Here is a 12,835-nt window from a genome sequence, read left to right as displayed (position 1 = left end):
GAGGGAGTGCCTACTCTGTGTCCAGTAGTGTCTTAGGACAAGGGCACCGCCCCCATTGGGGACAGACCCAGCACTTGCTCATCCAGCAGCACCTCTCAGCCTCCCCACCAACCTATGTCAGCAGGAGACATTAACCCCAGTTTACAGATGAGGAGACTGAGGCCTCCAAATGTTGTCACGAACAGGCACTGGAGCAACAGAGACAACCAAGACCCAGCCTCCCTGGACCTTGCAGATGCTCACGTGTCTTATCTGCCTCCCCTGCCATTCATCTCACAAGTTCCTCAAGCTCCTTCTCTGTGTAGAGCTGTGACAGGCTCTGCCTTGGCCCATGGTAGAAGCAGGACCCCAGGTCCAGCCAGGCCTCAGGGCCACCATTCTGAGGGTGGAGGGGTAGGGTTTGGGGGGTGTGCAGAGCTAGGGGGGCAGGCAGCAGGGTCGAACACAGGGTGAGCTCTGTGCAGCCCCACCTCACAGGCCACCCCTTGAATCTCCCATTGAATCCTCAGCCTGGTCCATTGTAATGTACAGGTGACACAGCTCTGACAGCCCCAGCCTTTCTCTCTAGAGAACCTTTTGCCTTTTAGGGTGCCATTTTCACTGAGACACCCAAAAGGGTTGCCCCTTTTCATACAAGAGGTAACTGAGGCCCAGCACAGATCTGCTGGGGACACAGGAAGCATGGATCGTGGGCCTCAAGAAAGGCACAGGGAAATGCAACTTAGAGCTCCAATTTGCAAGCCTGCTGCCTGCCCACCTCCAGGGCCACCTACCCTGTTTTGGGGTACACAGTCCTGAGCCCCATCATCCCCCAGGTTCGCCGCCAGAGCAGACTGTGGCTGCACCTACAGCATCCGAGTACAGCTGGTCTCAGCCGACTATATTGCCTTGGCCTCCTTCGAGCCCCCACCTGTGACCATCGATCAGTGGAATGATGCAAGGTGGAGAGAGGTGAGGCCTCACCTGCTTGCCTGCCACCCACTTCTCCCAGGGCCCACAATGCCCCCAGCTCTACCACCTGGAGCTCCTGCCTTCTGGCCTGGACAGTTCTCTGCTGCAGGACCTGGCTCCTCCTTTCTCCTCTCCATTTAAGTGGTCACCCCATCTCATCCCCTCCCCAGTCCTGGTGGTCACTTCCTCACCCCTCCCTCCAGGTCTCCCACACCTTCTCGGATTACCCTCCAGGCGTCCGCCACATCCTCTTCCAGCACGGGGGCAACGACACCCAGTATTGGGCAGGCTGGTATGGGCCCCGCGTCACCAACAGCAGCATCATCATCAGCCCTAAGACAGCCAGAAACCCAGCGCCGTCCAGTGCTCAGCCCGAGACGATGCGGGAGTAGGAGGTTGCCCACTCACCCTCCCCACCTCCTTTCGACAGGCCTTTCTGACAGCCATCAGTCTGTCATCTGACAGCCATTTATCCGTCCTCCGTCCAAGCCAGCCTATAGTGGGCAGTGAGAGCCCCTGCCTCAGGACTTCCTGCCCAGTTCCAAGCTTGGGCAAACCCACCAATTTATGGTAACTTACTGTCACGTAGCTCTGACATTTTGTCATAATAAATTTTTTTCTGTAGAACCAGCCTGGGGTTGGATGTAGAAGTGAGAGATAAAGGGGTCCCTGGCACTTTGGTAAGAACTAGCTCCAGGGTAATTTGGCTGCACCTGCCCCTCCCATTCCAGTTAGTGACAGCCCAGGTCAGCCCTTGGGGCCCCTTTATTGAAACAACTCACAGCACAGTATTTGAGACAACAGTGTTGGCCAGCTGAACCCCAGGAGACTGAGAAATCGAGGTCCCAGCACCCTTCCTGCCCTCCTGGGGAGATTTCCTCCATGAAGGTAACCAGACCTGAGCAGCCCTGAGCTGGAGGGTGGGCAGTCCATACATAGAGGAAATAAGAGCACTTGGAATCAGGGTGGCCCCGCAGCACTGCCTTAGGCGGGGGGCCCCCAAAGTCCAAAAATGGTGGCGTCGGGGGGGGGGGGCAGACACACCCTCAGCTGCTTTTATGAGCTCGTTCTTCCACGTAGAGCTGCATCTAATAGATAGGAACAAACAGCCGTGTTAGATGGACAGGGCACCTGTGTGGGAGCCTGCGAGCACCTGGCAGGGTGGGCTTGCATGGCCAAGCCACGGGTTCAGGGAAAGGGGATGGATGGAAGGAGCCTTACGCCAGATGGTCCTTGGTAATGTCCCCCGGGCCTTGTCCACAGGCTCTCTGGCAAGCCCTTAGCACACCCTAAATAAAGTTTGCCCAGTCCGCATGCAGCTCACCTTTAATATGTCTGATGTCATGGTTTTTAGGGGTATCAGCCGGGGGTCATGCATGTGGACATCCTGCTCATCTGCCAGGATCCAGGGGAAGTCCTAGGGAAGAAATCGAGGGGAGGAGGGGAAAGGGGCTGACCATGGCCTGCTCTCACTTTGCTTCCCTCTCCCCCTCCAGAGCTGGGGTCCTCAGACTTCAGAGAGCATCAGAATCACTAGGGAAGTGGATTCCGAGGCTTTTCCACTGGACAGGCCAGGTGGAAGCTGGACTGGGAACCTAAGTGGTTTAACAAGCCCCAAGTACTGATTCTGAAACTGGTGGGCAAGGATCCCCTCCCTGGAGAACCCCCACTGAGCTGGCAGCCCCAGCATATGGCCCCACCCACTTCTCAGCACTGAGTGCCCAGGTGGAGCAATGGCAGGTGTGTGGTCACATGGTTTACACGATGAGAACCTACTGGGTGCCAGGCTTTGCCGTAAGCAATGTGATGAGTGCACTGGCCATGGGCAGCACCCCTGCCTGCGCAGATAGCCTCCCAGCTATCACCCTGCCTATCTGCCTAGGTCAGTCTCATCTCACCTTGATGACCTGGATCTTCTCCATATTGCGAGTGGCAGCTTCCCTCGTGTGCACCAAGACTGTGAAGGTACAGCCTGAAGAGGCAAGAGTTTAGTCAAATGGGCACAGTCTGTTCCCATCTCCCTAGCTGGTCTGGCAGCCCCATGGAATAGAGTGTAAATCAAGTGCTAAGACAAGACACAGTCAACAGGGAGACTGAAGCCAGGGTCAATCAGGGAAGCTTCCTGGAGGAGGTGGACTCTCAGAGGGATTCTAAAAGGCAAGAAGGAAGAGACGAGGCTTGGTGCAGTCAAGTAGGGACTTGAGAACACAGACCAACCAAGGTAGCCATGGAAACACTCAAGGAAGAGGAGGTGGAGGGTGAGCACACCTGGGGGGTTGTGGTCCAGGACAGCATCACAGACACTGATCTTCAGGATGAAGGCTCGGAGCAGCTGTTCCACATGAGACAACAAGGAGTCTGAGCTGGAAAGAGAGGGGAGGAGGGTCTCCCATCACACTGGTGCCCCTGTCCTACCAGTAGGCAATCAACCCTGGAAACAGACCTGGGGGCCCAGAGCCCCTCCAGTGCTTCTGAGAGTGTTGGCTTCTAAGGGCCTGGCTGCTTGTCTGCACAGTAAAAACCACCTGGGGGATTTAAAACCAATGCAGAGCCCCATTAAGTCAGGATGGGGGGTGGGGTGTAGGGAGCCCCTGTAGGTGGTTCTAATGCGCTAATGTTCTCCCAGTCTGAGAACCAGGATGCCAAGCCGGAAGGGAAAGGGTTTGCCCAAGTCTACGCGGCAAGTAGGAACAGTCTATTGCCCTGACCTCAGCATAGAAAGCCAGCAGTTGACCAGCCAACACACCTGCCCAAGGTCAACTTCAAATTGACTATGGACTACACACTTGACTGGGAAGTCAGGACACTGGGTCTGTGTCTCGGCTCTGCCACCATTTGGGTGACCCTGAGTAGCTCATGTCATGTCTCTTCCATTTATAAGATGAGGTTGGGACTAGCCATTCACCAGTGCTGTGGTTTCCCAGGTGTGACATGGGGATCGCCGCATAACCTGTGTCAAGTCCAGAGACCACTCGGCAGCCAGCTGTGACTCGGCCACTAACAGGCCTTGTTAGGTTGGCACACCTTGCCTTTCTCCTTTCAGACCTTTACCAAGGCACTCAGGGTAAAAGTGAAGGTATTACTAGGGACCTCACACCAGTTAGCAGGTGGACGGCAGAGAGGCAGCTCACCTGATGGACAGCAGCGGGGGCTGGGTGATTTCAAAGACAAATTTTTCCACTGGGCGGTGCTCTTTGTCCAAAATTACCACCACCACTTTCTCCACATCATTCTGCAAGGACAGGAATCCCCTGCTCCAGAACTGGGTGCCCCACCCCCAGAACCCCCTTCCTGCCCAAGGGAGGATGGGATGGGGAAGGGTGCACTCACAGCCCTGCTCGGCCGCAAGGCCAAGGATCCCGAGAGTCCAGAGGTTTGAGAAGTTCAACTAAGCACCCCCAGACACGAGTAGTACAAGCTGAGGGGAGAGAATTCCTGGGCCCCATGGGGATCCCAACACCATGAACATGGCCCACATGCCCTGCGGCCTGCACCTGGGCTGGGGTGGTCTCTGGAGTGCAGGGAATAGGCTTCTGGATGCTAGTCATGGGACCCTGCATGGCCCCAGCATCATCTCATCCCATATTGGGGGTGAGGTGGGCTGGGGAGCCTGGCACCCTCACCTTCTCCAGGAGCGGCTTGACACAGTGCAGCGTGTCCTGGATATACTGGTTCAGCTCCGGGTGGCAGGACATCTGTATACAATGCCATGATGCCTGGTGAGGCCCGCAGCACCAATGGGAAAACCACCCAACACCCCCTCCAAGAGCCCAAGGCTCTGTCTGCCTTTGGAGAGAGGCCTAGCAGTTCCCTAGGGGGTCACTACCCAAGGGACCAACTTCCCATCACAAGGCTAAAAACTCTGAATTATCCACGCAGGAGAAATTAGAAGATAAAAATTCAGTCTCAACATTAACAATTAATATAGCATTGAGGGTTCCTAATGTGGGCTCCACAGGCTTCTCCAGAGTCTAAGAAGTCTCTAAGTTGTGTGTGTTTGGGCATATGGACACTATTCCGGAGAAAGGATCCAGAAATTTAATCAATTTTCAAAAGTTAAGAATCTGGGGACTAAGAAGCTGTGTGGCCGCCGGTAAATTACTTCTCTGACCTTTAATAAACTTCATCCATGAAGCTCTCAAAGAAAAACTGAGGAATGAGTTAAGTGCCCAGTACAAAGTGGGGACTCAGTGCTTTCTTCCTTTTCCCTGTACATTCTTTAAGCTTCCACCACCTTCCAGTATTCAGTCATTATTCTAATGCTTACTGAGTGCCTTCTAAGATGCCAGCACTTCTGGAGCCTAGGGATAGAGTAGCTTAATGGCTTTGTGTCCCTTTTAACCTACAATTAGGGTAAATGCGTGCAGAGAAAAGGTGCCTGAGGTTTACAGGAATCCCCTCCCCAAACCAACCATTCACCAGCATCAAGAACTCTTTTAAAATACAACTCTAATCCGAGAACCTGGTCCCTAACTTCTGGAGGGAAACTTCCAGTTCAGAGGGGAGGAAGGAGCCACTTCAGTGAGGGGTGAGAGATTGTCAGACTATCAGCTGCTGCTGGGACCTGAAAGGCAAGGCTAGGCTGCTAGAGAAGGAAGGGGCTGGGCCTGAAGGTGGAAGAGAGTTTAAAAATCCACTCTCTACCCACTCCGTGATTAGGGGGTGACCTACTGGCCCCAGTCCAGCTGTGGGGGCTCACCTGGACAGGCACATTGTACTTCTTACGCTTCTGGAAGATGCCCACCGGGTACACCTCGCGCACGTAGAGGATTAGGTGCACAGCCACCTCCAGGAACTCGCAGAGTACATCGGCCACCACTGCGAGGGGGCAGAACCTGATGCGCTTGGGAAAGACTTCTGGCCCAGGCCCTCCCTCGCCCCCGACCCCGGGTCAGCAGGTCCAGCCTCCCTACCTTGGCCAAAGTTGAGGTCCTGTCTCGTAAGCGTGGTCATCCTTCCCGCCACCACCTAGGGGATGGGACAGGAGTGGGGGCTAGTTCCAAAGGCCCAGGCTGCTGACTCTCCTCTCCGCCTGGGGGGAATCAAGGCAGGACACTCCCTGCACATAGAATCAAGGGAGCTGGGAAGGAACCCCCACGCTGACGTCATAGCTCGAGGTCATCAGCTGCACTTCCATCAGCCTTCGTCCACTGCCCCCCCACACCCGATGTCTCGCGGGGTAGGAAAGGCCAGAGCTTTGCGGGCGAAAGGGATGCAAAGAAAAGAGCTGGATGCGCAGGGCCAGGAGCTTAAAACGGGACACGCGGAAAGCGAAACTAGGCTGGAATAAGACTCTCCCCCTTGCCTGGCTGTATCCCTCCCAGAGAGAATTCCGCTCCTCTCCTCTCTCCTGGTGCCGGTTCTGGCCTCGGTTCCCGGGTCGGGGCCCGGCCCCGGCGCGGGAAACCACCGACCCGACCACTTGCACTCGCAGCCCAATCCGCGCGGCCCGGACGCAGCTCCGTGACGTCCGCCGCGCTGCAGCTGGTCCTAGCGCCCGCTTTCAGGCCACGCCCACTCCGCGCACCGCCCAAGCGGCCAAGGGGCGGGGCTTGGGAGGGGCGGGGCCTGGCTTCGGCTCCGGAGATCCCCAGGGCCGAGTGGGAGGAGACAGTGCCGCGCCGCCTTTCAATTTTGGGTTGGCGCGAAAAAAGACAGTTTTAGTCCCCATGTCGTATCGCTACGGATCTTCCTCCCCAGGGTATTACGAGGCGCGCTAAGGGGTTGGGTACGTGTTGCTGGTGAGGACCATGTGGAGGTCACAGCTGGGAACTTTGGACAGCGACATCTACTGCTAACTCCGGAGTCGCCATCCCCGAACTCAGCTGCCCAACCGAAAGCGAATCCGCAGGCTCCGGGGCGGGGACAAGGGGAGGAAGGTGCACTGGGGACGCCCCACCCCCACCCAGAACCTGTACAGCTTGGTTTTATTGTGTCCGTGGATTATTTAACTAAATCTTCAAAACAATTCTACGGACAGTTACTGTAATTGTCCCCATTTTACTGACGAGCCAAATGAGCTTCAGAAGGGTGAAGTAAAATGTCCGAGTCTTACAACGATTGGGGGAGGAGCGGGCGGAGATGTCTTCTAGCTCTACACTTCAATGCTCTGGAAGGGCTGAGAGGCCCCTGGAAATAATAATATTAAAATAATTACTAACATGGATTGAGCACTTACTATGTGTCAGCACTGATTTCTTTAATTCCCTCATTAACCATAGGAACTAAATCACCCATTTTACCAATTCACTTTAGATGGTAAAACAGACTCAGAGTTGTTCCCTAATTTGTCAAAATCACACGTTGGGAATACAAACTCAATTCTGACTTTAGTCCGACACCAGGACTTCAACTCATTTTCAGACCCTTTATTTTACAGGTGGGAAAACAGACTAGAGAAGATGGCTGTGGAGCTATGGGAAACAAATCAGGACCAGAAGCCAGGGGACCTTGCCTCAGACCTCCGGGGACAGAAGAGCTTGTTAGTCACGTTCATCTGTTAGCCGGGAATGTTGGAGACCTGCACCCCCCCTTCACCCTAGATGCCTTCAAACCTTCATTTGCACACTTCCGAAGAGGTGGGGACAGAGAAGGGAATAAGTAACCTGGCCCATTAAGCCAGGAATGTCATCAGAGCAGGTCACAAAAACAGTCCTTGGAAATCTGCATCAGAATCCCTGGGGAGCCCATTAAAGACTGGGAGCCCTGGCCTCCCTGACCTACCAGATCAGTAGGGGTGCACAACATAGTACTGGCCCTTTAACAAGCTCCCTAGAGGCTCTGATACCCAAGAAAGTGTGGGAATTGTCACAAGCGGTTTGAGCTGTTGCATAGGAAAGTCTGCATTTCATAAAACTGCAACACTTAACCCAAAAGGATGAATGATTTATTTCAGGAATTGATGTACCCGGCAGTGCATTTTGGGTACGACGACTTCTCAAGACTTGGGGACCCTGTTCACATCATGCCATGCAAGAAAGGACCATTTTCACACGAAGCCAGCCCAGCAGCTCACTGGCTTGTAAAAGGTGTCCCCTGGCTCCTTGAGATTTAATAATTATGATGCTTTGGCCATTGGGGAAAGCAAAGGCCCTTCTTTGCCTCTCTGGAGACTGCTCGAGCAGCTTCTTTCATTGGTAACAGGAAGTGGCAATTCCTTGTAAAGGGTCCCTTGGGATTGGGGCCTAGGGCGGAGAAGCTCAGGGCCAGCTCCTCCTGTAGGGTGGCCTCCAGAGCACAATGTGAGCAGCATAGGGGCTTATGCCAGGCCCTCCTCCTTCCATGGATCCCCAGCCTCAGCTCTCTGCCCTCAGAAGACACAGTACAAGCTACCCAAAGGTCACCTGACACACAGAGCTAAAGAACTTCAGAGAAACCTTGGAGGACTTATAACTCAACACTCACATTTCTCCAATGAGGAAACTGACGTCTCAACAGCCTTCGTCTGACACTTGCCAAGATGGGTACCCATCTCGCCAAAATCCATAGATAAAAATGCCTGGGCTTGGGGCTTTGGATTCAGAGCCAGCCATAAACAGAGGAAAGCAGGTGAGAGACGGATCTGACCCCTAACTCCCCAAAGGCCTCATCTCCTCATTGGTGAAATAAACAGGCTGGACAGATGTTCCCTAAACCTCTGATGGCCTTAGGCTGCATGGAGGCCAAGAAGCTGGGGATGCGGCAGGGACAGGGGCCATAGGGGAGCTTTATATGACTGATGAGTGAAAAATTCATCAGTCATTTCCATCCACGGGGCTCTTTGGCATCTGGTTTTCATATCTTAATCACATCAGCATGATGGATGGTTGGGGGACCCAGATTACATTATGGGGTTAATTTATTACATTTTTGAATACCCATTTGCTGGGAGACTGTTTTTCAAAGTTATTTACATATTCTTCACCATAACAACAATATGTAGGAGGGCATATGGGAGGGAAGGACAGATGTTTAGGAGAAAGAGCTTATTGGCCAACTAGAGCAGGTCCCTGAGGGTCTGCAATGGGGACAGAGAAAATCACAAGAGATATTTAAATTGAAACGAAGAAAAGGCAAGATGCCAGAAGGTCTCGCAAAGAAAGGCCCAACAAAGACTAAGGCCTGCATGGGCAAAAGAGGATTCCTGGGATTCTTCGAACAAGCACACAATGAGTGAACTGGGAAAAACAGCAGGCAACAGTGTCCAGACTCCAAAGATGCTTTCAGAGCCTCTCTCATATCCACCTGGCTGATAGCAGTCCACATCATGGATCCCACCCCTGCCTAAGGTTCCTAGGACAGAAACAGAGAGGTGGGGGGAGCCACAGAGTCAGCCACATATAGCCTGGTGACAATCCCACAGATACCCCAATGCTCAGGGACTCAGTCAGTTGAAAACCCCTAAGCAGAGACCCAGCCTTATTCGTTCTTTTAGTCCAGCACCTCACTCAGCACCTGGCCAAATCCAGGCTGTCAATATTAAATGAATGAATGAAAGAATAAAGGAATAAAATAATGGCAGACGGTGGCAGACTTGCTTGATTTGAATCCGAGCAGTCTGGAGGAGGAGCAAAGACCTCTGATTTCAGTGCTTGGGCTACAGATGGAGTTGTGTGGAGAAGAGCTGCTTTAGGAAAGAAGCGAGGGACGTGGAATGCTTACTACGGTGCCCCACACCCAGCATAGCCACTCAGTGGCCAACCTGCTATTTCTCTCTCACCGCTGTTAACCAGCTGTTTGGCCCTTCCCTCTGAATCTCAGTTTTCTCACCTGTAAAATGGGCTATTAGTAGTACCAATTCTATATGGTCGAGCCAGGGGTAATATAATAATATTTGTAAAAATATAAAGTGTACAAGGCCTGGCACATAAATGTGCAATTAATGGCTGTTATGACAATGATATTAAAATCTATGCACACTATCTAAGCTCCTAGAACAAATACTTTGGACCAGCCATTTCCGAAACCCCATCAAAAACATCCTTAGCAGACTCCACCCCCCCGCTCCGCCCCTACTCCCATCCCCATTTTCATTTCCCAAGGCAGCAGGCAGCCCCCGAGGTGCCCCAAGGGAGAAAATGCATTCTCATGGCTCAAATGGCTAAACGAAGGACTGCAGCCAACACACAACTCCTCTCTTCCCTCATCCGGCCTTCGGGTTTGAGGCCTGACCTGCACAACTACCCCAGGTTCTGGGGTCCACTGCTGACCTCAGACCCAAGCTAAAGCCCTGACCTGAAGCCAGTAACGTTGGGCGCTTCCAACACTTCAGCCAGGGCAGAGCCTAACTAGCCATTCCCTCCCTGGGGTTCAGCTGACTCCCCAGTGTCGTAGACTCCTTGCTGGTCAGGGAGACCTTACAGATCATCTCTTCTTAAATTTAACCTCTGTCAAATGCACAGAGACACTAAACGTCTTCCATAATTTCAGGGGTTTCCAGGCCCTCTTAATCTGGACCACAGGGTTAAAAACCCTGGACCCAGCTCAACTGCCACTTTTTAAAAATAACTGCTTTATTAATACATAAGTCATAAACCATAATGTTCACCCTTTTAAAGTATGCAATTCAGTAGTTTTTAGTATAGTCACAAAATTGTGCATCAATCACCCCTGTCTAATTCCAGAACATTTTCATCACTCCAAAGAGAAAAACTCCACGCACATTAGCAGTCACTCCCCAGTCTCCCCTCCCCGCAGCCCCCAGCAGCCACTAGTCTACTCTCTGTCTCCATATCAACTCAATCGTACAGTATGTCTTAGCATAATGTTTTCAAGATTCACCCAGATTGTGGTGTGTATTGGTACTTCATTCTTTTTTATGGCCAAATAATAGCCCTATGTAAGAATATACCACATTTTGTTTATCCATTCATCGGCTGATGTTTCAATATTAGCAATAATCGAGGATAAACCTCATTGGCTACAATATTGCCACTGTGCAAAGCTAATTCATCAGTCGATGAATATTTGAGTTGTTTCCACTTTGGCCATTCGACTGCCACATTTTACAGATGGGGAACCTGAGGCCCGAAGTCACCATAACCTGGATGGAATAGGAGTCCAGGCCTCCCCTAACACCCACCTTTTCCCACTGCATCGTTCTGCGAGAACCCGGAGAACAGAGAGTCCAACCATGGCAAAAGAGCCCCCACCAGCGAATAGTTATAGCAGCAGCATTCAAACCAGAGTCTCCAATATTTTGCCAGCCACAGCTTCAAGCTTAAAAAGGAGAATCATTCCCACTCTCCCGCTCCCAGACCGGATCCATCATCACCTCTTCTCAGTTCCTAACTGGTCTCCTTGCTTTTGTCCTTGCTCCACTGCAGTCTATTCTCAACTTTAAGAATCAGAGGGAATCGGTGTTAAAACCTAAGTCACGTGCTCTGCTCTGCTCTGCTCATAACCTTCCGATGGCTTCCATCTCACTCCATCTAAAAGCCGAGGTCCTGACTGTGGCTTTCGCATCTCTCATGATCCTCTCTGACCTCATCTCACTCTGCTCCAGCCTTGCTGTTCTTCCTTAAACACTCCGAGCCCTCTCCTGCCTCACGCCCTTTGCACTGGTCCTTCCTTCTGCCTACAGCACTGTCCTCCCCGCAGCCATACGGCCCATTACCTCATCTTCTTTGTGAAAAAACTGCCTCACCAAAGAGGCCTTTCCTGGGAACCTTATGTCAAACACCTCTTCCCCTTAGTGTTTTCTCTCCTTAATGTGCATTGTTTTTTTTCATAGCACCAATCACCACCTGACATATCACAGGTATTTGTTCACTTGCTTATCTTCTGTCTCCTTCTCGAGAATGTAAGCTCCATGAGAGCAGAGAGTCTGGTCCATGTCAATTACTCTAGCTCCAGTGCCCAGAACAGAGCTGGCACATAGTAGGTGCTCAGTAGATTTTTATGAGATGAGGGATTCAAACCTTCTAGTGAATAAGCAATCTACCCGCTTCACCAATCCATCCTGAAGCGCATCAGACTGTTACAATAACAATAGCAGGTAATTTTTCTGCAGCACTTCCTATGGGGCCAGGACCTAGGAACATTATCTCCTTACACAGGCCATCGCACTTAATCTTTGCACCCTGAGAGTTAGGGATAATAATGAGCTCAGCGTCATGCCCCAACAGACGGGGAATGGCATCAGAAGAGGAGCCCAAGCATTCAGCGTGACTACGGAGCGCGGCTCTTAAACCTCTGAGCCATAATTTGTCATACTCTGGAGAAAAAAGAAAACAGTCGAAATGGAAGCCACGGTTGAGCTCTGGGCTCCAGTCGAGACTGCAGCTTCGCGCGCTCCCGGTCCCGCCCCGCTGCTCTTTGATCTTTGCAGTGCCGGTGGCCCCACTGACCCCGCCGTGAGTTATGGGGGCCGCGGGACCCATAACACAGCATTCCCGGACTCCCAGGGTCGGCAGGACACGGCGCCCCGCGCGGTGATGGATGAGCCAACCCCGGGTGCTGGCTTTATCCCGGCAGGGCCGGGCTGGGAAGCATCAGACAGACTTTGGATAGGGCGTGCCGAGAGGCGGACCGTGTGTGGGAGCATATGTGTGTGTGTGCGTGTGTGTGTGTGTGTGTGTGTGTGTGTGTGTGTGTTGAGTAGAATTGTCTTGCTTCCTTTCCTGAGGGGGCGGGGGACACTATGCGGCCGTTAGCGCCCCGAAATATCACCAGGTAGCACTTTGAAGACCCCAGCCCCCTACATCCAAGAGCGAGCTCTCCTAAAGCCCCGCCCTCCACTTCATGTACTTTCGGCGGCTACAAAGGCCCCGCGGTGCCGCGTCCTGCCTCCCTCGCACTGGGCATTTCTTCCGTCCCATTTGACAGCCTAGGCGGAATAATCCTTTTGGGGACCCGCCGGCCCCTACTGGGCGAGGCACGGCCGCGGCTGAGAGCTCAGCTCCGA

General features: G+C 52.7%; 2 protein-coding genes across 10 annotated transcripts in view; one reads left to right on the top strand and one right to left on the bottom strand.

Annotated features, from left to right (window-relative positions):
* FBXO6 (F-box protein 6) overlaps positions 1 to 2,281 on the top strand; it is a 7,313-nt gene extending 5,032 nt beyond the window's left edge. For 4 of the 5 annotated variants that reach the window (XM_015591408.2, XM_006914353.3, XM_006914354.3 and 1 more), the window contains 2 exons: positions 816 to 951; positions 1,155 to 2,281. In XM_015591408.2, the coding sequence (XP_015446894.1) occupies positions 816 to 951; positions 1,155 to 1,343 (325 nt within the window). In that variant the 3' untranslated portion in view covers positions 1,344 to 2,281. Of the gene's footprint in view, positions 1 to 185; positions 353 to 815; positions 952 to 1,154 lie in introns of those variants that run through there. The other variant, XM_025048597.1, reaches the window with a different exon arrangement.
* MAD2L2 (mitotic arrest deficient 2 like 2) lies at positions 1,690 to 6,457 on the bottom strand. 5 transcript variants are annotated; one of them, XM_015591410.2, is made up of 9 exons: positions 6,309 to 6,456; positions 5,865 to 5,919; positions 5,651 to 5,769; positions 4,575 to 4,646; positions 4,083 to 4,183; positions 3,220 to 3,314; positions 2,850 to 2,923; positions 2,276 to 2,368; positions 1,690 to 2,039 (listed from the first exon to the last, which is right to left on the bottom strand). In XM_015591410.2, the coding sequence occupies exons 2-9, from the start codon at positions 5,902 to 5,904 to the stop codon at positions 1,998 to 2,000; spliced, it is 636 nt and encodes a 211-aa protein (XP_015446896.1). In that variant the 5' UTR covers positions 5,905 to 5,919; positions 6,309 to 6,456; the 3' UTR covers positions 1,690 to 1,997. The 5 variants fall into 5 exon arrangements, with proteins under 5 accessions (XP_015446896.1, XP_024904366.1, XP_006914414.1 ...); XM_025048598.1 differs by having other exon boundaries at positions 5,865 to 5,983; positions 6,257 to 6,454; XM_006914352.3 differs by having other exon boundaries at positions 6,257 to 6,454.
* Between the last annotated feature and the right edge of the window lie 6,378 nt (positions 6,458 to 12,835).

Source organism: Pteropus alecto, unplaced genomic scaffold (genome assembly GCF_000325575.1).
Source record: "Pteropus alecto unplaced genomic scaffold, ASM32557v1 scaffold125, whole genome shotgun sequence".
NCBI classification, from domain to species: domain Eukaryota; kingdom Metazoa; phylum Chordata; class Mammalia; order Chiroptera; family Pteropodidae; genus Pteropus; species Pteropus alecto.
Note: the sequence above shows the minus strand (reverse complement) of the source record. Positions and strands in the feature narration are given on the sequence as shown.